This window comes from Phyllosticta capitalensis (genome assembly GCF_038381095.1).
Source record: "Phyllosticta capitalensis strain CBS 128856 chromosome Unknown BKA78scaffold_5, whole genome shotgun sequence".
Lineage (NCBI taxonomy): Eukaryota > Fungi > Ascomycota > Dothideomycetes > Botryosphaeriales > Phyllostictaceae > Phyllosticta > Phyllosticta capitalensis.
The window spans coordinates 2635191-2657578 of record NW_027117443.1 but is presented as its reverse complement, the minus strand read 5'-3'; the positions used below and the strand labels follow the sequence as shown (position 1 = coordinate 2657578).

The 22388-nt window shown below is 51.6% G+C and overlaps 10 protein-coding genes across 10 annotated transcripts; 5 read left to right on the top strand and 5 right to left on the bottom strand.

The window, feature by feature from the left end:
* Nucleotides 1-2218: 2218 nt before the first annotated feature.
* On the bottom strand, nt 2219-2524 carry BKA78DRAFT_353224 (uncharacterized protein; the record flags this gene model as incomplete). The annotated part of the gene is made up of 2 exons (XM_066891517.1): nt 2219-2241; nt 2299-2524. 2 exons carry the CDS (start codon nt 2522-2524, stop codon nt 2219-2221), a joined length of 249 nt encoding a protein of 82 aa, XP_066744850.1.
* A 637-nt stretch (nt 2525-3161) lies between these two features.
* Nucleotides 3162-4663, bottom strand: BKA78DRAFT_142879 (uncharacterized protein). Its single transcript, XM_066882806.1, has 3 exons — nt 4615-4663; nt 3465-4570; nt 3162-3415 (listed from the first exon to the last, which is right to left on the bottom strand). Exons 2-3 carry the CDS (start codon nt 4519-4521, stop codon nt 3252-3254), a joined length of 1221 nt encoding a protein of 406 aa, XP_066744849.1. The 5' UTR covers nt 4522-4570; nt 4615-4663; the 3' UTR covers nt 3162-3251.
* A 655-nt stretch (nt 4664-5318) lies between these two features.
* Nucleotides 5319-8030, bottom strand: BKA78DRAFT_315491 (putative monooxygenase). The gene is made up of 6 exons (XM_066888547.1): nt 7856-8030; nt 7452-7807; nt 7163-7404; nt 6971-7119; nt 5405-6926; nt 5319-5348 (listed from the first exon to the last, which is right to left on the bottom strand). The coding sequence occupies exons 1-5, from the start codon at nt 7863-7865 to the stop codon at nt 5779-5781; spliced, it is 1905 nt and encodes a 634-aa protein (XP_066744848.1). The 5' UTR covers nt 7866-8030; the 3' UTR covers nt 5319-5348; nt 5405-5778.
* Nucleotides 8031-8683: 653 nt separating this feature from the next.
* On the top strand, nt 8684-10329 carry BKA78DRAFT_142850 (uncharacterized protein). The gene is made up of 5 exons (XM_066882805.1): nt 8684-9086; nt 9141-9160; nt 9208-9315; nt 9361-9749; nt 9796-10329. Exons 1-5 carry the CDS (start codon nt 8882-8884, stop codon nt 10268-10270), a joined length of 1197 nt encoding a protein of 398 aa, XP_066744847.1. The 5' UTR covers nt 8684-8881; the 3' UTR covers nt 10271-10329.
* Nucleotides 10330-10724: 395 nt separating this feature from the next.
* BKA78DRAFT_142843 (uncharacterized protein) lies at nt 10725-11584 on the top strand. Its single transcript, XM_066882804.1, has one exon. The coding sequence runs from the start codon at nt 10827-10829 to the stop codon at nt 11367-11369; it is 543 nt and encodes a 180-aa protein (XP_066744846.1). The 5' UTR covers nt 10725-10826; the 3' UTR covers nt 11370-11584.
* A 101-nt stretch (nt 11585-11685) lies between these two features.
* On the bottom strand, nt 11686-13067 carry BKA78DRAFT_142808 (uncharacterized protein). The gene is made up of 3 exons (XM_066882803.1): nt 12990-13067; nt 12605-12935; nt 11686-12557 (listed from the first exon to the last, which is right to left on the bottom strand). Exons 2-3 carry the CDS (start codon nt 12717-12719, stop codon nt 11800-11802), a joined length of 873 nt encoding a protein of 290 aa, XP_066744845.1. The 5' UTR covers nt 12720-12935; nt 12990-13067; the 3' UTR covers nt 11686-11799.
* Nucleotides 13068-15269, bottom strand: BKA78DRAFT_142807 (P-loop containing nucleoside triphosphate hydrolase protein). The gene is made up of 3 exons (XM_066882802.1): nt 15223-15269; nt 13547-15172; nt 13068-13496 (listed from the first exon to the last, which is right to left on the bottom strand). The coding sequence occupies exons 2-3, from the start codon at nt 15122-15124 to the stop codon at nt 13362-13364; spliced, it is 1713 nt and encodes a 570-aa protein (XP_066744844.1). The 5' UTR covers nt 15125-15172; nt 15223-15269; the 3' UTR covers nt 13068-13361.
* A 333-nt stretch (nt 15270-15602) lies between these two features.
* On the top strand, nt 15603-17393 carry BKA78DRAFT_315481 (uncharacterized protein). Its single transcript, XM_066888546.1, has 5 exons — nt 15603-15723; nt 15795-16098; nt 16142-16390; nt 16457-16753; nt 16798-17393. The coding sequence occupies exons 1-5, from the start codon at nt 15694-15696 to the stop codon at nt 17214-17216; spliced, it is 1299 nt and encodes a 432-aa protein (XP_066744843.1). The 5' UTR covers nt 15603-15693; the 3' UTR covers nt 17217-17393.
* A 430-nt stretch (nt 17394-17823) lies between these two features.
* On the top strand, nt 17824-21053 carry BKA78DRAFT_283157 (arginase family-domain-containing protein; the record flags this gene model as incomplete). Its single annotated transcript, XM_066885664.1, has 11 exons — nt 17824-18067; nt 18095-18153; nt 18808-18898; nt 19249-19313; nt 19377-19418; nt 19629-19779; nt 19947-19970; nt 20016-20037; nt 20084-20352; nt 20400-20495; nt 20556-21053. The coding sequence occupies 11 exons, from the start codon at nt 17824-17826 to the stop codon at nt 20669-20671; spliced, it is 1179 nt and encodes a 392-aa protein (XP_066744842.1). The 3' UTR covers nt 20672-21053.
* Nucleotides 21054-21121: 68 nt separating this feature from the next.
* Nucleotides 21122-21684, top strand: BKA78DRAFT_353217 (putative progesterone binding protein; the record flags this gene model as incomplete). Its single annotated transcript, XM_066891516.1, has 4 exons — nt 21122-21251; nt 21306-21343; nt 21402-21459; nt 21509-21684. The coding sequence occupies 4 exons, from the start codon at nt 21122-21124 to the stop codon at nt 21682-21684; spliced, it is 402 nt and encodes a 133-aa protein (XP_066744841.1).
* Nucleotides 21685-22388: the final 704 nt, after the last annotated feature.

The following is a 22388-nucleotide window of genomic DNA, read 5'->3' as shown; positions in this document are numbered from 1 at the left end:
TCTTAAATAACTAGATATCTTTAATACTTTCTATAATACATTCTATATAGGAATTATATCTAGTCTATCTAAGCCTAAGAGATTATCTATACTAGCTCTACTACCTTATCTATAAACCTATTACTATAACCTTCCACCCCTTCTAAATACCTTAAAAGATATCTATAGTTATCCTCTCTATAATAAATTCCTTAATGCGCTTAGTAAAGAGGCCTTATAAATAATAAACTATAAAGTATAGAGGAGAGTTAGATACTATAAGATAAGAGGTAAGCCTATTCTATTATATTAGGTCTTTGCTTATAAGTTTAATAAGGATAGTTACCTCCTTAAGTATAAAGTATATCTCTATATATATAGTAATAAGTAGATTATCTATAGTAATATATATACTACTATACTTACTATATATATCTTCTACTTCCTTATAGTAATTACTACTACCTTTAATCTTAAAACACTTTAGCTTAACATTACTAATATATTTCTTTATACTATAGTAGATAAGGATATCTACTATAAGTTACCTAAAGGGTAGGAAGACTTAATTAATATAAACTTTATTATAGATAATAGCTTTACTATAAAAGTAGAGTAGGTTATTTAATTACTCTATACTCTTTATAGGCTTAAGTAAGCTCCTATATTATAGTATTACTACTTTACTTCTATTCTTAACTCCCTTAGCTTTATATAGGTGCTAGGTATAAGTTACTTATTTTAATCTTAATCTAATAACCTAATCTTATTTTTCTTTATTAATAATATTATTCTTCTCTTTCCTAAAATATATAAAGTAGAGGCTAAAGAGTTCTTATAAGCTCTTAAGCAAGCCTTTAAGCTTACTACTTAAGATAAAATCAAATAGTTCTTAGGTATATAAGTTATTTATAACTATACTACCTATAAGCTATAGCTCTATTAAGATTTATATAATCAATAAGCTAGGATAGAGGTTTAACCTTTAGCCTACTAAGAAATAATATATACTACTTCTAGATACCTACATCCTAAAATTTATAGGTATAGTATCTACTTAGGATATCCTTACTTTCTAGTAGAAGATAGGGTCTATTAACTATACTATAGTCTTTATATAGCCTAATATTACCTTTACTATATTAGTTCTCTCTTCTTATTTATCTAACCTAAGTCCTTTTTACTATTAATTAGTACTAAGCTACTTATATTATAATATAATAGATCTACTACTCTAAAGGAGATTATAACTCTAAATCTATTACTAATCCTTATACCCCTTAATATCTATTTAGATACATCTTTTATAGATAATATTAAGATATAATAAAGCTCTTAAGGCTATATTATACACCTCTTTAGCAGCCTAATTAACTAGTAGGCTAGTTAATAGAAGACTATTACTATATTAACTACTAAGGCTAAGCTCCTTACTCTTACCTATACCTTAAAGGAGGTTATATAGTAGGAGTAAGTCTTTAAGCTAATTAAGTTTAATCTAGGCTACCTAGTTAAAATCTATTATAATAATTAGTAGATAATTTAGTTACTTACTAAGTAAGAACTACTACTTAGTACTAAGCTTTAATATATTAATATCTATTAATATTAGCTTTAATAGGAAGTATAAGAATATTAAATTACTATTAACTAGTAAGCATCTACTACTATCGTTATAGATAGACTTATAAAGGCACTTCTATATTAGAGGTTTAATTCTTTTATTACTTTATTAAATCTTTATAATATTACTATACTAATTTAAAGTCTTAGTTATAACTAATTAGGTATTTATTACTTAATCTACTACCTATCTTAAGTAAAGGGGGTATATTAAACTAATTAGTTATATATTCTATTAACTTAAGCTATATAATTAAACCCCCTTAAATACTCCTTATTTACAGTTAGCACATATTATAATTATTAGTTTATCTATTATTATCATTATTTTAACCCCTGTTAGAGTAGAAAATAAGTTAAATCTTACCCCTTATATAATTAGCACTAGTATTTCAACCCCTCTTTTTAACCCTAATAATACTAAGGAAATAAGTAATTAATAGTCTCTAAATTTTGCTTAAGTATAGTACTGTAGAATTAGGAGAATTAGTAATAAAGTTTTCCTGAAGCATACTGCGCCCGAAACTGCAACATCTAGACAAAAGATGCTCACTTCCGAAATGTCGCTTTTGCCACTATGTCCGGAACTGCCCATCATGCAGCCAGCCTGCAAGAATCAGTCTTCCAATTCGTTCTCATCTGGTACAATACAATGTTAGTCAATGGTCTGGTGCGGTTACTGCACGTCAGACGTACCGAGATGCGCTAGTGGATTTTCCCTGAGCAAGTGCAGCCCTTCTAACGCCGCGGTGGCTCGGGCAACAGCCTCATCTTTGGGCGATGGATCATCGTCTGTTGGTCTCATCAAAAGTCGGATTGACTCAGTTGGAATCTGAGGAGGGTCCGCGGGAATGGCCGCCCATGCTGGTGTGAGTAGCCACGAGGGCCATCTTGGACTGCCGGGGCGTCCGTCAGGGGCCATTTTTGCTGCACTCGGGGTTTTTTGGTTGGTGATGGGTTGGCCGAGCCCGAAGATCACTCAAGGCATGGACAGAATGTCAAAGTGGGCAAGAGGGGCGACGCGTGACTGACCCAGTTTCCTGTCCCGTGCTAGCGCGGTGCTGTTTTGGTGGCTGCTGTAACAGTGATCAGAGTTTTCCTCTCTTCGCAAGTGCTCGAAGTCGATTCAGTGAACATGTCGCGGGCTCGATAAGAGCTACAGGGAGCATTCAAGCATACGTACTTGCCTTGGGCAAATGAAACTGATTTTTCCAAGAACTGCAACCTCAAGGTCAAAGCACTGGTGTGACTGAGAATGGGCAATTGCCCGGACACCAAGATATATGCAACAAAAACCAGATCCCTCTCATCAAAATCCGTCGTGGTGCAGTGGTTTAGCACGCTGGACGAACTACGATGCGTTGTGTGGACGCGAGCCAGGTGCGAGAGTGCCCTGGAAAACCGAAAAAGCTCAGCGCTGAGTACCTAGCCACGGCGAGTGTGCCGTGAGGAACCCAGTCCAGAGACCCGAGTTCGATTCTCGGCGACAGAATTTCTTTTTGCTCTTTTTGCCTTCTCTTTTTTGAAGTTCCGGTCACGATGGGCAGGACGGACTGTTTTGCTCGTACAACAATGCTGCGTTTGTGATTTCAATCTATACCTCTGCGCCTGACAACTCCCTAGTAGACGCCAACCCAGAACCCGCTAACCTATACCTCCACCTTGGCCTTGTATCCATGCAACATACCAATGAGCACACTTTCCTCCCGACAATTCGCCACATACGCCTCGTCCTCGCGGAGATAATCCGGGGGGTTGCGTTCCGCAAAACGTCTTTTCTCTTGGAGTTTTCCGATTCGTGCACTGAGGTTGGCTTGTCACAAGTCAGCGACTTCAGTCTCCCAACCAGACGCTGGACATACCTAAGAGAGGAGTCTGCTTGATTGCTCTCTTTTCCCACATCAACCAGTGGCTTTCGTCCACGCGTGCCATGGCGGACTCTTGAAACTCCATGTCTCTTCCGAGAAAGCCAAACCCGTATCCAGTGTCACGGAAGCCTTTGCCGATGCAGTTGAGCAGAATCTCTCCAGCCCACAAATGGTCTGGGTCGAACGCCTTGAACACGATTTCATGTCTGATCTTGTAATCTTTGAAAAGGTAAAGGCAAATGGCTTCGACGAGATACATCAGCGAACGACCTCCCTGGTGGCACTGGTGGTAGTGGAAGCACATGGTGGCGTTATTGGTGACACCAAACCCGCAAAGACCGCGCGCCCGCTCGGTACTGTAGGGAAGGCTAGGTATACGACCGCGGACGGCTTCGACGAATTCCAAGGCTTCTTCAATCTCGTCTTCCTCGTCGATCATTAGGTAACGGCGGTCGCCTCGTGAGCGATCAAGCCAATTGGGCATGCCCGGGAGTTGAGAGTCAATTTTTTGGTTGAAGTCGGGCTGGGTCCCCTTGACATACCCCTCGACGTAGTTGGCGATATGTCCTAAGTCAATCTGGGTGGGAGGCAATCCTTGGCTGTTCACTAGATAACTCGCATAAAAGACTGGCTGATAGGTTCGCGTTCTTGATTGCACCTGGCGCTCCGATTCGGCGTCCATCGCGAACTTGCCGAGGTGGGGTCTGGTCGTTTTGGAACGACAATATTCTGCAACTGTGCCATCCATGATGCTCACGACAGTCTGTTCGCTCATGGCAGCCAACATGCTCCGGCCTGCTTTCATGAAATGGGCCCTCTTTTTCGTTCGTGGAAGCACTGAGCCACGGTCCAGGTAGCTATCGAATGCTTCATCCAGCACGTCTTTGTATCCTATGTGATACAAAGACTCCCAAGGCTCCGCTGTTTTGTTGTCGGGGAAAACGGATCTCTCTGGACGTATGGATAATGGGCCAGGAGGATCGGGGTCTAGAGGGGCCTGATAGAAACCGTCACGGATGGCCTGAAAGTCTTCGTCCAAGTCCATTGGCATGGTGCGAGTTGTATGAGACGTGATGATAAAGTGCGGTCGGAGGAGCGGCCTGTGACGGTTAGCGTGGACTTTATGCGCATTTGCCAGGCTGACCTCGGAATCGATGCTGTAAGGATATCCAAGCAGCGTTCAGATCCTCTCGATGTGGTGATAAGGTCTGTCGTTGACGCATGTCGGAAGCTCAAGATACAGGGACAGGCCTCAGATGCCTCCTTCCTGGCTGGATGCCCTCTAGCATAGTATGGGAAAGATCGAGCTCATAGTGCCTTCCACTAGTCGAGCTATTTTGCGTCCGCACGAATTCGATGCCATTGTGCGCAGCGCATTCCCGTGCGCGTCATGTCGAATTGCTTCCGCGTTCTTGTTGCCACGCGACGCTCTGATTTATGGGATCCGAAAGATACAGACGACCGACGGAGAGACAGATGTCGTCGCTGGAAAGAGTCACTCTTCCAGCCGCGAGGGTAGAGGCTCGATGGGTCGATTGGAGGGGATACTCGAGAGATTCTTTCACAAATCTGCGATGTGATCAGTCAAGAGGTTGGACATTTGGCAAAGGAGGATCAGGGGTGTACGTGCCTGCATCGTTTCCTTTCCCATGACCTACCAACGAGCCTGCGTGTTTATCTTGAAAAAGAGAGAATGAAAGTTTGAAGAGAATGTGGTGATGTGATGGGAAAGTTTGGAGTTGGGATGACGTGAGGTGCGGGGAGCAGACAGGGTTTACGCGACGACGCGTCGGCAACTCCCCGCGACTCAACACCACATCTCAACGAGACATCTGACCTTGCATCACAGTCTCTTCCGTCGCTGACCGGAACAGGTATCTCCCATCCACTTGAGATGTCTAGGAGTGCAAACTAATGGCCTATACCGCAGGAACGCTGTTTTGCCCGCCGGGAAATGTTCTCCCAGAGTGCTCTTGGACCAAATCTGTTTCACGATAAGCCTCGCATCATGGTCTTCTCTCTGCCTCCAAATTATCTTTTGGCTTGATCTGAGGCCTTGCGGGTTCCTGTAAATGAGGACTGCGCGGCCAATTCTCGCGACAACTTTCCCGAAAGAGGCGATCCACGATGACCACCTCGATGACGCACCAGGCTCCCTCAAGGACAAAGGCTTTCGATTACAAGGTACGCACGGAATATACTGGCAAATACAAAGGCCTCTAAAGAGGCCAAGAAGGATGGAACAATGCCGGCTACTCCACGGCTTTCCTCAACGCTCAGGCCCATCGACGTGCCATTTACACTCCGCTCAGTTGAGGCCTGGAACCTTGAGATAGGCCGGCGGCAGAGTACCCTCCAGTTCTGCTTGGATCTGTGTTGAAAGCGCTCTGGAAAACCACCTGTGCTGCTGCGTGTAGCCACCCATCACCCAAAAGTTGTCAAGCTTCGAATGGCGCTTCCACATGCCTCGAATCTCTCCCTCGGTATCAATTCCCCAGGTCGGATCAACACTGTCTGCCACATGACCAGGTCCAATCACGTTTCTGTCTTTTCCGGAGTCCCTGCCTCCCAGAATGTTAGCGACGGTCTCGCGCACGTTCTTGCCAGCGTATCCAGTACACCAAACAATGGCGTCCGCTTCTTCTTCACTGCCGTCTGCGAACTTGAGTCCCTTCTCCGTGTATGCAACTGGCTCGGAAGGCTTGACTCGTGCCTCTTTCTTCACCAAGATCTCTGTGCCGCCAATGTCGACGTAATGGCCGCCGCATTTTTCGATCAAGTTGTTCATCAGAGATGCGTCTTTTCCGGAGCTGTCGTAGACGGGGAAGCCAACATCTCTGAGTGGCTTGTACCGGTCGGGCTTGTCTAGTGCCAATTTGGTAAGACCCATCTTCACCAGCTGCCCGACGACGCAGTTTGGCAATGTCATGAAGTTTTTGTCGCATGCCTCGACAGTCAGACTTTCATCTGAGTAGGCACCGAGACAGAGTGGATGGCAAATGTCTTCAAGCGGGACGACGTACGTGTCGGAGCGGACGACCATTGTTGTATCGAGGCCAGCGCCGTGGAGATCCTCGAGGACATCAAAAGCGGTATTTGCTGACCCGATGATCAGAACTGACTTTACGTCTCCTTGCTGCTTCAACCACGCCGGATCCTTGTAGTTGTGCGAGTGAATGTTGACGCCTTTGTAAAGCTTCTCGTTGGCAAGATTCGGTATATGCGGCTCTTGCGACCCAATTCCGGTTGCCTGGACGAGATGCTTGGAAATGGCTGTGCGTGCTGCAGGATTGTCGCCAACCTTGAACTTGATGGTCCACCTCTTCGCCTCTGGATCGTATTGCGTCGATTCTACTTTTGCGGATGTAATGGCGTTGAGCTGCAAATCGTCGACATATTCCCGCAAATGACCAGCCAGGTCATCTCTCGTGAGCAGCTTCTTGGAGCGAGGGTAGGCTGCAAGAGTCAGGACAGCATCCACTCGTCTGGAGACTACATACGTTTGTATGGCATGTCGCAAAACGGAGTCGGCACATGAAATTTCATGAAAGCATAGCGACGACCCCAGTTGTCGCCAACATTTGCATTGCGCTCCGCCATGACGCTGTCAATGCCTTGGGCCTTGAGACGCGCAGCCAAAGCCGCAGCACTGTCAAAGTCAGGTCATTCCTTCAATATTTTTCAGGACTTACGCATTTCCGCCTCCAATGATGAAGACGTCGGTCTCAAAATCGTCATCCAGCTTTCGCCTAGGGCGGGACAGCAGCGACTCGTCTTCGAAATGTCCATTGAACGATCTGAGCCAGGTGCTCAGGATGTGGATCTTCCACTCGACAACACCGTCTTGGGTCTTGAAAGGCAAGAGCCAGATTCTTCCGGAACATTCGGCCTTTGGCTTTTCGGTGCCGAACTCGAGCCATGCATCAATGTATTTCTGAGTAATCATCAGTTTTGTCTTCAGACTTTCCAGGGCATTCTCACAAAGCCTGGCAGGTCGTTGAATATGGCCTTGTCGACAAGGGTGAGTTTTGTGATGCCCCTCAATTCTTTGAGCTCCAAGAGAGCTGTGGAAATGACTGCAGGAGTGTACAAGGTGCGCATATGCCATGTCAACGCCAGCTCGTCCTTCAAAATCGCCCGACTGGAAAGGCAGCTCTTGAGCTTGTCGATGCCTCCGTTCTGCAGAGCGGTGTTGAATTCGGCAAGTACTGCAGACACTTGCGCCGTGGGGTCATCCCCAATCATTGACTTGACGCCGACATCATCAGAAACTCCAGGCAGAGCGTGCTCCGTCATCATCTGACTCAGGTCGCCCTTTGAATGGTCTCCATTCAGATCTTTCACAAGTCAGCTGGTGAGACGTGCCATTTCGATTGCAAGCTCACATGTTGCCATGGTCTACTATTCGTTTTCAAGGTCAAAATCGAGATTTGAGGACATGACAAGCAAAGGTCATGGACCGCACAGGCTTGATATAAACCCCGACTGCGATGTCTGATGAAGAGCGGGGACGCACGGGGCAGGCGAAGATCCCCCTGACCGAGGCGAATGGAAGATGGGATACAGGGTCTTTTGCCATGCAGCCCTTTGAAGGATCCATCCTTCGAAGCCATTGACGGGGCTTATGCCACCTGGATATCTGCACGCAATTCTTTGTGAGTCACGCTCCTAGAACACGCTAAATGCTGATGCTTTCTTACAGTTGTGCCACCATCATTCACAACTGGAAGCGGCACAGCTCGACTTGACCCACAGCAGTAACTTCCAACTCCGAGACCGCCGTCGACTGACTTGTACACTGATTGACTGATTCCAGATGCCTGTCGTCGCCAACCATACAGTTGCTCCTAAACTTCCGGCCCGAATCAACGGCGCGACGCCGTTCCCGAACCAGCAATCGTTGTGGAGGCGACTGTGGAGACGGCGGGTGTATCCGAGCCGACCGCCAACCATTTCGAGTCTGTGCGATCAACACAGCTACCGTGGCTTGGGATTTTCTCACGCCTCGAGTCATCAAGTCTCCTGATATCTCTCTCCATGACTCTGCTAGACTTCAAGACGTAGACAAATTTCATGGACGATCATTTGGCGTTTATCAAACGCTGATTCGGCAACGGGTTACCTGATGGGCACTTCTCCGACTCGCCAACCTCTCATATCACAGTTAATCAGAACATCTTCTCCCAATCGCTCGGAGAGTCTCCACCTGCCGCGGTTCCCTTCTGGAAGACGATTCAGATAGGACATCATGAATCGCCACCTATTGCGCGGACTGTATTTGCCTCGCTTCATCAAGGATATAGGGGTGGGGACGGACGGCGTGGAAAAATGCTGCAACCCCGTGGCAAGAACAAGTAGCATGGCTACTGCCCAGTCAGTGGTGTTTGCCAGGCCTCAAAGTCGTCGTCGAAATGTCATCCGAAGCCATCGAGGCTATTCTCGCTCAGCCGGCACTCGCAGCACCAGAGGGCGTCACGCCAGATTTTGACAACCCTCCTAACGAGAATGCGCTCGCGTGGTTCGTGACGACATTTTGCATGGTCGTGGCGACCACTTTTTTTCTTTTCCGTCTGTACGGTCGGATATTCGTTGACAAGAAATTTCGAGTCGAAGAAGGTAGTCTCCCATTACCCCTTGGCTCCATCCAGTGACTGACCATCCTTGTTGTAGCTTTGGTGATTTGTGCATACGTTCGTCGTCGTCCATGTTTCTCCGTAGAGCTACTTACCGGCAGCAGGGAGCCTATTGGGGCACAGCCTACGCCGCGTATGCCCTGATTTACACGCCTGGCTACTACGTGCACACATGGAACCTCCACAACAAGGATCTTGTCCGACCACTCTATGTCAGTCCTTCCTAAGCATATGTAGATGAAGCTAACGATTCTCAGCTCATTCTTGTCTACGGCTGTTGCTACTCGGCCGTCCTACCGCTGCTGAAGACTGCCATCCTGCTCGATTGGTGTCGAATCTTTGTCCCCTCCTCCCGGTCTGACAATCCCTTCTGGTGGTGCTGTGTATGCATCTCCATCGTCCAGTGTGTTTGGGGCATTCTCTGCATCGGACTCCTAAACGGTCAATGTCCCGAGCACAGGGCCATCTGGGAGTTTTGGCTTCAGAAGAAATGCTACAGTCTGCCAAAGGTCATGTTGACGTCGGCGAGCGTACAGGTTGTGACCGACATCACAATGGCTTTGCTTCCACACAAGTTCATCTGGGGCCTGCAAATGAGCTTGAGAAGAAAAGTTGGGATTTCTTTCATCTTCAGCGTCGGTATAGTGTCAGTGCTACTCATCCGAGTTGCCGTTTCAAGCTGACAGTCACAGCGCTTGCATCGCCGCTTGCTTCCGCCTCGCTCACACCGTCACCTTTTCTCGGACCCAAGACAGCATGTACTACATCGGCCCGCTCCTCTTCTGGGCTTGCGCCGAAATGACATGCGGCTTCCTCATCCTCAGCGTGCCGTGCCTCCCCAAAATCATCAAACATCAACGAGAAAAGAGCACAAACAACACTCCCAGCTACGGCGCGCGCTCCGGCTCCCACCCCAACTCCAAGTCGCGTATGACCTCGGATAGTTACTACAAGATGCATGAGGACGGCGCGTCGATGCCCAGCATTGATAGGTCCGAGTCGCAGGTCCGCTTGCAGGAGGAGTACGCTGCTCGCGACTCGAAGAAGGCGGTGGGAGTGACGCGCACGACGCAGGTTACCGTCACTTGCGACTCTAAGTCTGAAGTGAACTCTGAGATTGAGCTGAGGACTCGCGTTAGCCCCTGGATTCAGCAGCCGGAGCGGTAAGTCCATGCCTCTTGGACGCTGTATCTGAAATCACGGCGAAGGGATTGAGGGCTGGATCACGATGACTACGAATTTGATCATTGGGGGAGTATGTTTTATCCGTCTGTTGGAGCAAGCGTCACAGCAAGAGCTTGGTACAAAAGAGAGTCGTACCAGAACGGGCTTCCGACACGCCCAACAGGACCACCAAATCTTTGTCTTTTTGGAAATTTGACAAACGTTCCATCCTCGACACATCTCGACTGCAATCATACGATACTTGCGGTTGGCAGGCAACAACTCCAAAAAGCAGGCTGTCGATTTGCTCTGTCATCGGAGAGGGCTGCAATCGGGGACGACTCAAGCTCGCCATTCCGCTTTTGCTTTCGCATCGACCTTAAGGCTCCAGAGGTACATCAAGCTCCCGCCTGCATAGCGATGGCGTCAAAAATCATGAAATTTGCGGATGCCTTTTGGGTTCTCGACCTCCCTTGTGAGCGAGTCCCATCATATTTCTTTCTTGCCATTCCAAAGCTCTATAGGCTGTCAGACATGCAAGACTTGAGAGTTGCTTTGGATGTCTTCACTCTTTAGCCGCCACCTCAACGCGGAGGAACTCTGCTACACTCACCACCGCTTCCTCTCGTTTTTGGTGGAGAAATTAAGCCGGCTCAGCCAAAGGCAAGGCGAATCTGAAAAGACGCAGCGTCGTCTATCCCAAAGACCGCCAATAGATCAGCTTCGCGCTCCAGCTGCCTTTCATCGCCGGCCACACGATGAGACCGAGGATACCGGTAGCTCCGCTGCATGCACTAGAAAGCGTCTCCACAAGACAGTCCCCAACTCTACCGCAAATTCAGCACCTCGCAAAACCCGAAGTGACCGACCGCCCCATCGCGCCCACCCCTTCGACTACACATCCCTCGTCGTCTGGCACTCCCGCCGCAACAGCCGCATTTCGACCCGATCAGAACTCCTCAACGCCTGCTCCCGTCCTGTCGTCCACCTCGCAATGCCAAGCAAAACGAACATCTCCTCCGCTCAGCCGTGCGTTGCCGACTGCTCGCCCGCTTGCGGGCTTACCCTCCGTCTCCTTCATGTTCTTGGTTCCGCGCCTTGACCCGCTCACTATTCATCTGCGGGCCAACGGACGGCCTTTCCTCGCTACAGCTCGACACGTCTAAGATTTAGACGCTTCGCTCGCTCGCTTATGGAGGGAGGGTTTGGATGGATCGTGCTGTGCTGTGTGGCTCTTTGGGCGGCTTTGGTTACATGACGTTGTACTCGAAACAGATGGATCCGCGACGTCTGCTGGGCATACATGGGACGAGATGTCTTGGGTAGGTGGAGTTGTAGAGGGCGCTGACTAGATGGATCGGTGCGAGTGGGCCATAAGAAACTTGCTTTTATGGGTTTAGTTTGGATTGGGGAAGAAATATGGTTTACAGGTTCTTTTGACGAGCTTTGATGCTGTATGCTGCGTGTCTACTACTAGTGGTGGTGACTGGGGTATTCGGACTCCTGCTAATCCACGCCTTTTGGTGACTGTGTCAGACGCGTCGGAACAGTAAGAGCTTTGGTCCATACAAAGCCTTGTTCGCTTCCCGCTCCAATTCGTCCCTGGAGCGCCTAACCGGAGGATCCTTCGCCCAGTTTCCCGACTTACTGACGCCGACTGTATCTCGGCCCCAGTCAAAGACGACGCTGCCCCTGATGTCTTGGAGGCTGTACACTCCGCCAACCCAGCGAACGGTAACTATATCCTCTTCGCCGTCTTCGCAGAGGACCTTGATGCGGAAGTTTCCTTTCGGAAACCACGTCCAGCCGGGAGCCCTGAGGGTGTTGTCTGGGGATTCAAAATCGACGCTGAGGTATGCTGGCAAGCCATCTGGCTTCACGAATGCCTGAGACTCGGAGAACAAGTCGTTGCCGGGAACTTCGAACTTTCTTGGACCCATGCAAACGTTGAAGAACGTCTGCCAGCTGTAGTAGTTGTGGTCGATGGTGAGACGCCAGATCCTCCGCCCGTCGTCTTGCGGTACCGTCACGCTCTTGTTGCGGTCATAGCGGTAGTGGAGAAGTAGGCCGAATTTCCCGCGGAACAGCGGGCCTTTTGCGACGTGAATCCAGTTGGCGTAAAAGAAACCGTCGCCACAGTAGGCCTCCGATTCGGCTTCCTCGTATTGGGTTGTGAAGATACCACTGGGTGTTTCGAGAGAGCTGAGCATCTCGGGAGACGCCACATGCAACATCTGAAGCGCAAGCCGACTGTTGTTGTTACCCCATCCGCTCGCATCAATTGGTGGAACTGCGTCATATTAGTGCTTTCAAGGCGAACCAAAGAGACGCACCTACACTTCTCAGCTTCGAATCCGAAGTTGGAGAGTCGCGTCGACCAGAGACTCTGCGTCTGCTGGTCCGGCAGGAAACGAGAATTTGGAATGCGCCATGCGTGATTGAGTGCCAACATCTGCCGCGGTCAAGGCTTCCAGCCAACAAAAGTCGCCTCCGCGTGTGGATTTGAAGAGCTTGGCGCGTCAATCTTGCAGTCGACAAACTTCGGTGGGTTTGGTGAACGGTGGAGGAAATGACGAGCGCGGTGATTCTGGGGAGGCGCTTCCAGCGAAGATTTGTTGTGCAATAGACGTTTACAGCCGGGAAATTTGAGTCGAGTGGAGTGACGGATCTGCAGTGGAGTGTCAGGAAGATAGTTCAAGAGTAAGGGAATATTCTCATGTACTCCTTTGGCCAAACCGGTCAAGAGGCGCGTATGGACTCCAGTCAACAATTGTTGCAGAGCTGTGCAGGTTCTGGCCAACAATTGTTGGATCTGATGCGGCTCTGGAGTGGAGTTGCAGAAAGATGGTTTGCGCGCGAGGAAAGATTCATAAATACCCTCCGGCCGCCCTATTCAAGAGAGGCGTGTGGGCCCCCGCGAACGATTTTTGGATCTGCGGCAGCTCTGGAGAGGGAAGTTGAAGTCGATTATCTCAGCCTGGAGGTGTCGCCTGGATTCGGGATTTGTGGTGCCAAAGTTTCGCGAGTCCTCCACAGGCAGCAGACGAATCAAAGGGTGAAAGCTCCTCAAGCTCATCGTCATATTGAAATTCCGCTACCTACTCGTGTTGTAGTACTTGGGCGCATACTCCAACAACCAACCCTTTTCAATCCTGGAAATGTCGCGGATAAACGTCTTATTGCCCGTCTCCATGATTTCGTGAAAGATGACCCAGTCGGCCTTGCGGTTCTACGGAAATTGTCAGCCAAGTAAACGATAGGATGGGCAGGGCAACTTACAAACATCAAAGACGTCGGATGCGCATGCAACGTCATGCCGCCGACCGTCTTGAAGGTGCCGTCTGGCTGCATCCGCGCGGCGTGCGCGAAGAAGCCGGTCGTCAGACAGCGCCGCACCTGCTCTGCCTTGTCGGGGCCGCCGGCTCGCAGCACGCCGTCGCCGCTCAAGCTCTCCGAGACGTCGATGCCGAAGCGTTCTAGATAGCGGCGTAGCTGGTTGCGCACGCTGACGGCCCGCGTCATCGACTTGTAGTTGAGGTAGTTGTCGCGGCACCACTTTGCCTCCTTCTTGCCCTTGGTGACAAACGCGTGGTACGCGTTGAGAAGTGTCAAGTGGTCGCCCTCTTCGACGGCAAACTTGCGCCGCGCCGTCTCCTGCGCCTTTTTCTGCCCCTCGTGGTAGAACCACACGTTGCCCTGTAGACTCGTCATGGCGGCGATGGACAAGATTTCGCTCAGGCAGCCGAATGATGGTGCAGTGAGCAGGACCTTTGCCATCATTGGTTCGACGGCCAGCTCGGCCATGCGTGTCCCAAGTGGCTTTGTCAGCTTGGCGAAATCGTCCAGAGCGCCAAGAGAGTAGAGGAGCTCCAGGGCGCGAATGATGAGCTCTGCGGGAGGAGGCGTCAGGTAGTCGAACCGCGCAATGTTGTCGATTCCGAGTGCTTTGAGCTGGAGTGTGGTCGGCGCCAGATTTGACCGCTGGATCTCGGGGACCGTGGCATCGGGCAAGGATTCATATGCTAATTCAGTGTAGAGACGGTAGCATTTCCCCGGCTTTGTACGGCCTGCACGTCCTGCTCGTTGTGTGGCAGATGCCTTGGAGACTGGCGTCGCCGTCAGAGTCTCGATACCGGCAGTGGGATTGTAGGCCCGCAGCTTGACGAAACCGCAGTCAATGACGTAGACGATGCCCTCGATGGTCACGGATGCTTCGGCAATGTTGGTGGCTACTATGACTTTGCGCGTGTTCTCCGCTGCAGGCTCAAAGACGTACATTTGCTGGTCTGTAGACAAGCCAGCGAAAAGTGGGAGTGGTTGGAGGCGTGGCGCATTTGGGTTCAGAGACGCGGCGCGATCCGCAATCATTTCAATGGTGGTTTCGATTTCCTCGCGTCCGGTGAGGAATATCAAAATGTCTCCCTCAGCTTCTTGGGAGTGAATGTCAAAGACCGTCTTGACTGCCCTCTCGACGTAGTCTTCGGCGGGCTGCTCGAGGTAGTGTATATCTACGGGATACATTCGTCCTTCAAGGCTGATGATTTTGCCAATACTGTCGTCGTCTCCAGCAAAAAAGTTGAGAAAGTCTTCTGCTTGGAGGGTTGCACTCGACACTATGATTCGCAAGTCTGATCTCTTTTTGCGAATCTTCTTGAGCAATCCGAGCAGGACATCAGAGCTGAGCGAGCGCTCATGAGCTTCGTCAACCATGATGACAGAGTACCGAGACAGCAGAGGATCTACCAAGGCTTCTCTCAGGAGAAGACCATCGGTGAGGAATTTGATCTTGGTGGCCGCAGAAGTGGCATCTTCAAATCTGATCGAGTAGCCGACTTCTTGGCCCAAGTTGCACCTCATTTCATCGGCAACTCTTGCAGCAACAGTCGTGGCCGCCACTCTCCGGGGCTAGACAAAAGTTAGGGCAGTATAAGTCGGGATCAAAGAGGCCAACTGACCCACCTGCGTGACGGCGATCGACTTGCCCTGAGAAGTCCATCCTGCTTGGTCCAGGAACTGTGGGATCTGCGTTGTTTTTCCGCTGCCCGTGTGGCCGACGACAATGGTCACGGGAAAGGTCTCGACGAGGTACAGGAGACTTTCACGATGTCTGGCGATGGGCAGAAGTGATGTGGGCTTGTACAGCGAGGGAATAAAGGAGCTGTCGTCCGGGTCCATGTTGAGGGCATGTCAGGAGAAGAGAGGGACCGTGAGCAGTTCCGAGTTGATGGCGGAGCGGGCAGGGCGGACGCGGGCCGGGACCAGCTAGCGCGCCAAGGCTGTTGGCCAAGGTCAAACGTCATTGCGTCGCGGCGCAGGAGTGAACAGAGCCAGGCAACACCAACCACTTACTTGACTACTCCCCTCCACTTCTCTCACAGCTCGGCTTCTCTCACACTCTACACCCATCTGCCGAATCCATCGCCATCATGTCCGAGAAGCCCGCTGCCGACAAGGCTGTAAGCTAGCCCCGCGCGCATGCCACCTTCAATATTGTGCAGGAGCCCAACGCTGATCTGCGAATCGACAGAACCCAAAGCCAGAATCGCCTACGACCGCACGCGAGATGGACTTTGACGACGATGTTCAGGACACGGCCACGCAGGAGAGGGAAACAAAGTCGCCGCCTCCCAAGAAAGTCAGCTTCCAAGACGCCCCCGACGACGACGACGAAGGCCCCGCGCCCCCTCCCAAGCCTCCGCGTCCAATGAGCCCCATGGCGCAAGCCGAAGCGACCTTGATTGAAGCTTTTCCCGACACCGATCCCAAGGTTGTCAAGGCCGTGTTGGTGGCCAGCGGCGGCAAGGTCGAGCCGGCTTTCAACGCGCTGCTGAGTAGGTCGCATCGAAACTCGCGTGGACGAGGCTAATTCTGCAGGCATGTCGGACCCCAACTTCAAGAGCGATGACGTCCCGCCCCCGCAACCCCCTCGACCTGGTTCCGGCCGCACGCAATTGGAGGCGGATGAGCAGTACGCGCGCCAGCTCGCGGAGCACTATCAGAGCACCGGCGCATACGGTGGATACGGTTCTCGTGCAAGGGGTGACCCGTCGACTGGCCAGCGCAGACAGACTGGCTTGAAGCCCAACGAGATGTACGACGATCGCGAGCACAGCTTCTTTGACGGTAAGACTTTCAATATACCCACCAGTGTGTAGAGCAACCGCTCAGGTTCCGGCTAAGATCTCGCAGATGACCTCCCGGTTATCCAAGAGAACATCAAAAAGGGCTTTCTCGAGACGCAGACCAAGGTCAACAAGTGGATCAGTGATTTCAAGAAGAAGTTGGATGGAGACGAGGAGGAGGAGCCTGTGGCAGGATCCTCGGGACAATTCAGGCGGCAAAACTTTGGACCTTCACAATCTGACCAGCTTCATGGCATTCGCAAGAGTGCGGAGGGCAGGCGGAGCGCGGACCGCGAGAGGTACGACGCCGATCCGCGCGTCCTGAGCGACGACTTTTCTACGCTGGAGCTGAGGGACAACGAGGGTGAGGGAGAAAAGCACTTTGCGCGAATTGCGCTAACTATTCAGGACCCAACCCGCGCTCAGGCCGTCCCCTTTCCAACCCCGACCTCTTCAAGCCCACGCCCAAGCCGCCGCAATCCGGTCCCGTCGACGAGGTCGACGCCATCTACCGACAGCCCTCGCCCGTGTCCAAGACGAAGAAGTGGCAGCCCTTGACCTCGGTAGCGCCCAACCCGGAAGCCGACGAGCACGACCCGTTCAGCCTGGGCGACAGCGACGACGAGCAGGAAGCGAAGACGAAGGATCTCAAGGCGGAGGACAGCGAGCGGTTGAAGAAGGCGGCGGCAGAGACGGAGGCGAACGGCGAGTCAAACAAGAGTCCGCCGGGCGAGGCGGTCAAGCCGCATGAGAGGACGGGCAGCTCGGGACAGCAGGACAAGTTGGCAAAGGAGATTTTGACGGACGACAAGAAGGAGGGCTCGTAGGTGTGGATTGAGCGGAACTTTGATATCCTGGAAACGGCTTGGAGGACCTATGAAATTGCGGTAGACTCGGGAGGAAGCGTGCCAGAACGGCGGGCAAGTTTTCGTCTCTCGTCCTGTCTATACCGAGATTTCTCAATGAAAGCGAATTTCTTGAAGTGGATCAACTTTTCTAAGTGCGCGTTAACAAATTGTCTAAACGGATCCCAAAGGAGCATTCAGTCAGCGAAAACAGAGTTCAACTGCGAGGCCGGGACAGACTCGATTCGCCCGCCTACTGGATCGACCTGCCTCTTCGAGCTTAGCACATCACAACATGCATGGAGCGGGACGATCGTCGTCCATCCGGCACCGTTAACACCGGATGACATCGTCCATCCGCATCACTAACACCAATGACATATCCACGTCGCTATCACCTACGCCCTCGCCCCAATCTACGTAGGCGGAAAAGGCGTCGAGACGGGCATAGCTAAAACGGAGGTCGTCAACCTTTCGACTACATACGCATTGTTGTTCCAGTTTCTCCATCTCTAGTGCGGCTTTTGACTCGACCTTGCCTCACCACTCGTCAGCAAAGAAGACTCAACCACGAACAAAGCAAAACGCCATGGCTCCCTCACCCTCATCACTCTGGCTCCTCCACGCCATCGCATTGGCATCAACATCAATCTCTCACGCCACGGCCAGAGACATCGCCTTCCCCCCTCTCTCGCCCTACGCCTCCCCCTTTCAAAACCAAGACCCCCTCCTCGCGCCGCTGGGCGGCACCCCCTTCACCGACAAAATCGGCAACGCGCCGTGGGCCGGGCTGACGACGTTCGCCAAGCTGCCCCACGTGCACTGTCTTGCTGGTGCGGACGACTTTGAGGAGAAGGGAGTGGAAAGGGAGGGGAAGGAGCGGTTTGATATCGCGGTGCTGGGTGCGCCTTTTGATACGGTTCGTATCCGTCTTTCTTCTCTCGCCATTTGATCAGTTGTCCACACGTTTTCAATCTTCCGTATTACTTTGCTGCAATGGGCGGAGGGTGTTTGCTGTTTTGGGGAGACGAGAGGGAACGGAAAGGGAGGGGTAGAGAGGGAGAGGAAGAGGAAGAGGAAGAGAAATTGGAAAGGCGGCGCTGGCGCAAGAGCTGTGTTGGTTCGACAGGAGAAGAAGAGAGAGGGAAAAAGCATTCTGGGGAAAGCGTAAGAAAGAGATGGAAGAGAAGACGAGAGATATGTGGCCATGTCCAGCGGTTGAGGAGTTGGGTCGAACACAATCTTGCATGAGAAAAAGGGGTAATGTGAGAGGGGAGTGGGGGGAAGGGGGGTAAAGTGGCATGCCTACCTCCCCAGCGTTTGCACCAAGGCGCGAAGAGGGGACAAAAAAGGCGTGGTTTTGATCGCAAAATTCTGCTGCGCTGGCCTCATCTTATTCTCCATCCATCTCTACCAATAGCTATATTAGCTACACGCCCTCACCACAAACTCCCCCCTACCCCCTCATCTCCCGCCTCTCCACTGCCTATTCCGAACACCTGAAACAGCACAAACAGATAGATGCACAACGATTTCTCCAATTGCAGCACTGACACACTGGTGGCAATGACAGGGCGTAACAGCGCGACCAGGCGCACGCTACGGGCCTACGGGTATTCGGCTTGGGTCGAGGCGGCTGGGCGGGGGCTATAATATCTACACTGGTGCGTACGTATTTACTATTCTTGCCTGTGTGCGTAGACCGCTCGACAGAAATATGGATGGAAGGAAAGAAGTGGTAAAGTCAAGAGCAAAAGGAAAGGGAAAAGACAGAAGCAGGAGACGCCTGGTACATTGGAGCAGTGTGGTCTGACGAGTACCGTGCTTGTCCTGTGCCCGTACCGCTACATGGCACAGCTGACTACGAGAGGCGTGGAAGACCGCATGCGCTTCGAGTCACATGCCGAGAAGAGATGGACCTGCATTGTGCCTCCCAATCCATCCATCCCACAGACTCGTCGTCTGGATTTCTTGATGATGTTTTCTGCTAACTGACGACCCCGGCTGCGCGCAGGCGAAAGCACCTACGATGACTGGGCCAAGATAGTCGACTGCGGCGACGCGCCCCTGACGGTTTTGGTAAGTTGCCTCCCTCGTTGCGCCAATGCGGGGTGGGGGAGAGGTGGCTAATGGATGCCATAGGACAACACCGTCGCACTCAAGCAGCTGGATCGGGCGCACAAGGTGAGTACCTACGCATGTACCTCAAGTACCAATACTTTGACGAGACGGCGACACGCACGCACGTGTGGGGCGCTCGCTCGCTCGCTCAGCACGAAGGAAGTTTCCGCGAGCCTGCTGTGATTTGACGACGCACGTAGCCTCCCGGCGGACGCGGTGCCATCTCTGTGTCTTGTCCAGTCGGATCGTTAGCCTGACGTGCGACACATGTAGGTCATTGCGGCTCGCAAGACGACGTCGGCCAGTTACACGACGCCCCGGATACTCACGCTGGGCGGCGATCATACGACGACGTTGAGTGCGTTGAGATCGACGGCGGAGAGGTGGGGCCCGGTGAGCGTGATACATTTTGATAGCCATCTTGGTAAGTTTGATAGTGGGGCGTAGGAGGTCGTAGCGTATGAGATCAGGATGACAAGCATTCGACTTTATACGGCCGGATGGGGAGCCCTCATGCACTCACACATGAGGAGCATTCGAGCAGTTCCACCGCGCAGTCGACACAGAATTGGGCTGATTGACAAATCGCAGACACGTGGGATCCAGACGTCCTTGGTAAGCAGTCCACCAGTACAGCTATCTAAGCTCACAGCAACACAGGCGGCGGCATCTCCCACTACGCGTACGTCAAAGGGCCCCCTTGACGCGACAAACTGACGATTCTCCAGAGGCGTCAACCACGGAACTTTCCTCCACATTGCACACGAAGAAGGGCTGATCCGCAATACGTCAATTCATGCGGGAATTCGGGCTCCCGTTTTCAACCGCCACAAGGACTTGGGCAACGACGCGCGGTGCGGCTTCGAAATGGTCAAGGCGCGAGAAATTGAGCGTATCGGCATTGACGGTGTCATCGAACGGCTGAAGAAGAGAGTTGCTGGAAGCAAAGTCTACATCTCGGTGGACATTGACGTGTTGGATCCGGCCTTTGCGCCTGGTGAGTTGAGCCATGGGAAAGTAGTTTGACGAGCTGATTGGTTCAAGCAACGGGAACGGCGGAGCCCGGTGGATGGAGCAGCCGAGAGCTCCTGAGTATCCTCGACGGCCTGACCGGACTGCAGGTCATTGGTGCAGATGTTGGTAAGTCGGTCTGCGGTCTCCCATCGCACAGGCTTGGTGTCACTGACGCGCCGTTTCCAGTCGAAGTTGCTCCTGCGTACGACAACGTGGGCGAGCCCACTACTCTTGCTGCAGCACAGGTGGCCGACTCGCTGTTAACCTTGATGGTACAGACGCCTGTCAAGACGGTTGAGTGAGTTGTGGTACAAGACTGGCACCATGGCTTCAGGGGATCGCTCCTTGTCTGTATACGATCAACTTGTGAATTTTCATGAGTTGGGTGACACGGCTTTTGGCGGCAAGTTTTCCAGATGCGAGGGAGAGGAGACTCCGACAGCTTGGAGAGACAAGCCTCAGATAGATGAATAGAATGCGGTTCTGTTTGTCTCTATGGGGATGCAAGGAATGAAGAAGCAATGAAGATGAGGTTGTGGTTAGGTTGACAGGGAAGACTGCGTAGCCGCGGCTCGCATTGCTGGCAGCAGTCCGTCGTCGACCAATGGCAGCACCAACAAGTCATGGCCGACGCAACCCCACCTCGACTCCAGGTGGCACTCCATCGCTCTCCCTCTCGAGTCAACATCCCCACAACTACATCCCCAAAAGCAAACTACATACCTCCACTGTGCTACTCGACATTATTCATCATGGCCGACAACGGAATGAGGGACGCCAATCACGCCGAGGAGCCCAAGCGCTTCGAGCCAAAGAAGCCCGTCCAGCTCGACCCGCCCAAAGATGACCCCATCACGCCCGAATATCTCGCCAAATGCAATGGTAGGTCCAGTTCGAGCGGTAGAACATCCGTCACAGTTCTGATCCAGTTTGTAGGCACGAACGAGGGCTACCCGACGCTGGTGGCAATCAAGGTAAGCAATTCAACCCCATCTCCAACCGTCGATTGTGCAACTGACACAATCGACCAAGGGCACCGTCTTCGATGTCACCGAGAACGAGGCCTACGGTCCAACGGGGCAGTACAAGGGTAAGTCCTTCGTGTCTGTCTGACCACGCTCGTTGTTGACATCAACCAGTTTTTGCCGGCAAGGAGCCCAACCGCGCGCTAGCGCAGTCTTCGCTCAAGCCCGACGACTGCGTGCCCGAGTGGGAAGACCTGCCCGACAAGGAGAAGACGGTCCTCGACGAATGGTTTATTTTTTTCAGCAAGCGCTACAACGTCGTTGGCAAGGTGCAGCGTGCCAATCTGTAAGTAGTCGCCATAGTTGTCAATCAACCGAGTCACCTACCGTTTCCAATCATGTGTGCAATGTTAAGGGCCAGCGTTGATTTTTTGGTTTTTCTTGCGTACTGTAGGAAGTTGCAGCAGCAATCATCGCAGCAAGAAACATCATCGAGGCAAGTCTCCAAAGTGCGTTTCCAAATAGCCACAGACGCCGGCTTTTGCGTCGTCGCCCTCGTTGTGCTGTACTTTTTGGCGACATGGCACCAGGGCAAGGGTGAGCTGTAGTCCATCTGGGCTGATGCCTGGATGATGAAAGAGAGAAGACTGCCGCAGTGCTTTTCATATCCCATTTGCTAGGTACGTCTTGTCGTTGGTTGTGCTCCTGTACAAGAACCAGTCGTGTCACGAATATCCCACTGACGATGATTAAAGCCATCACCCGTGTCCACATTCTCCACATTCTCACTCACTCCAAAGTGCTAACACACATGAGACCAGGTCGAATCTCGCAAAGACATCAAATTTGTAAAACTAGCCATACCAAGAAAGAGACGACGACCCAACTCCAAACAACACCTTTTCCGTGTCAACCAGTGCCGCTATGAAGATGCTTTTAGTTATAGTGTAAGACAAAAAGGCAGCAAACAACGCGAAGGAAAAAAAAATGTGACGACGCTCCCTCCCACCCAATTTTGCCCGGCCGGCCGGCCAATGATGCATGGCCGCCGCCC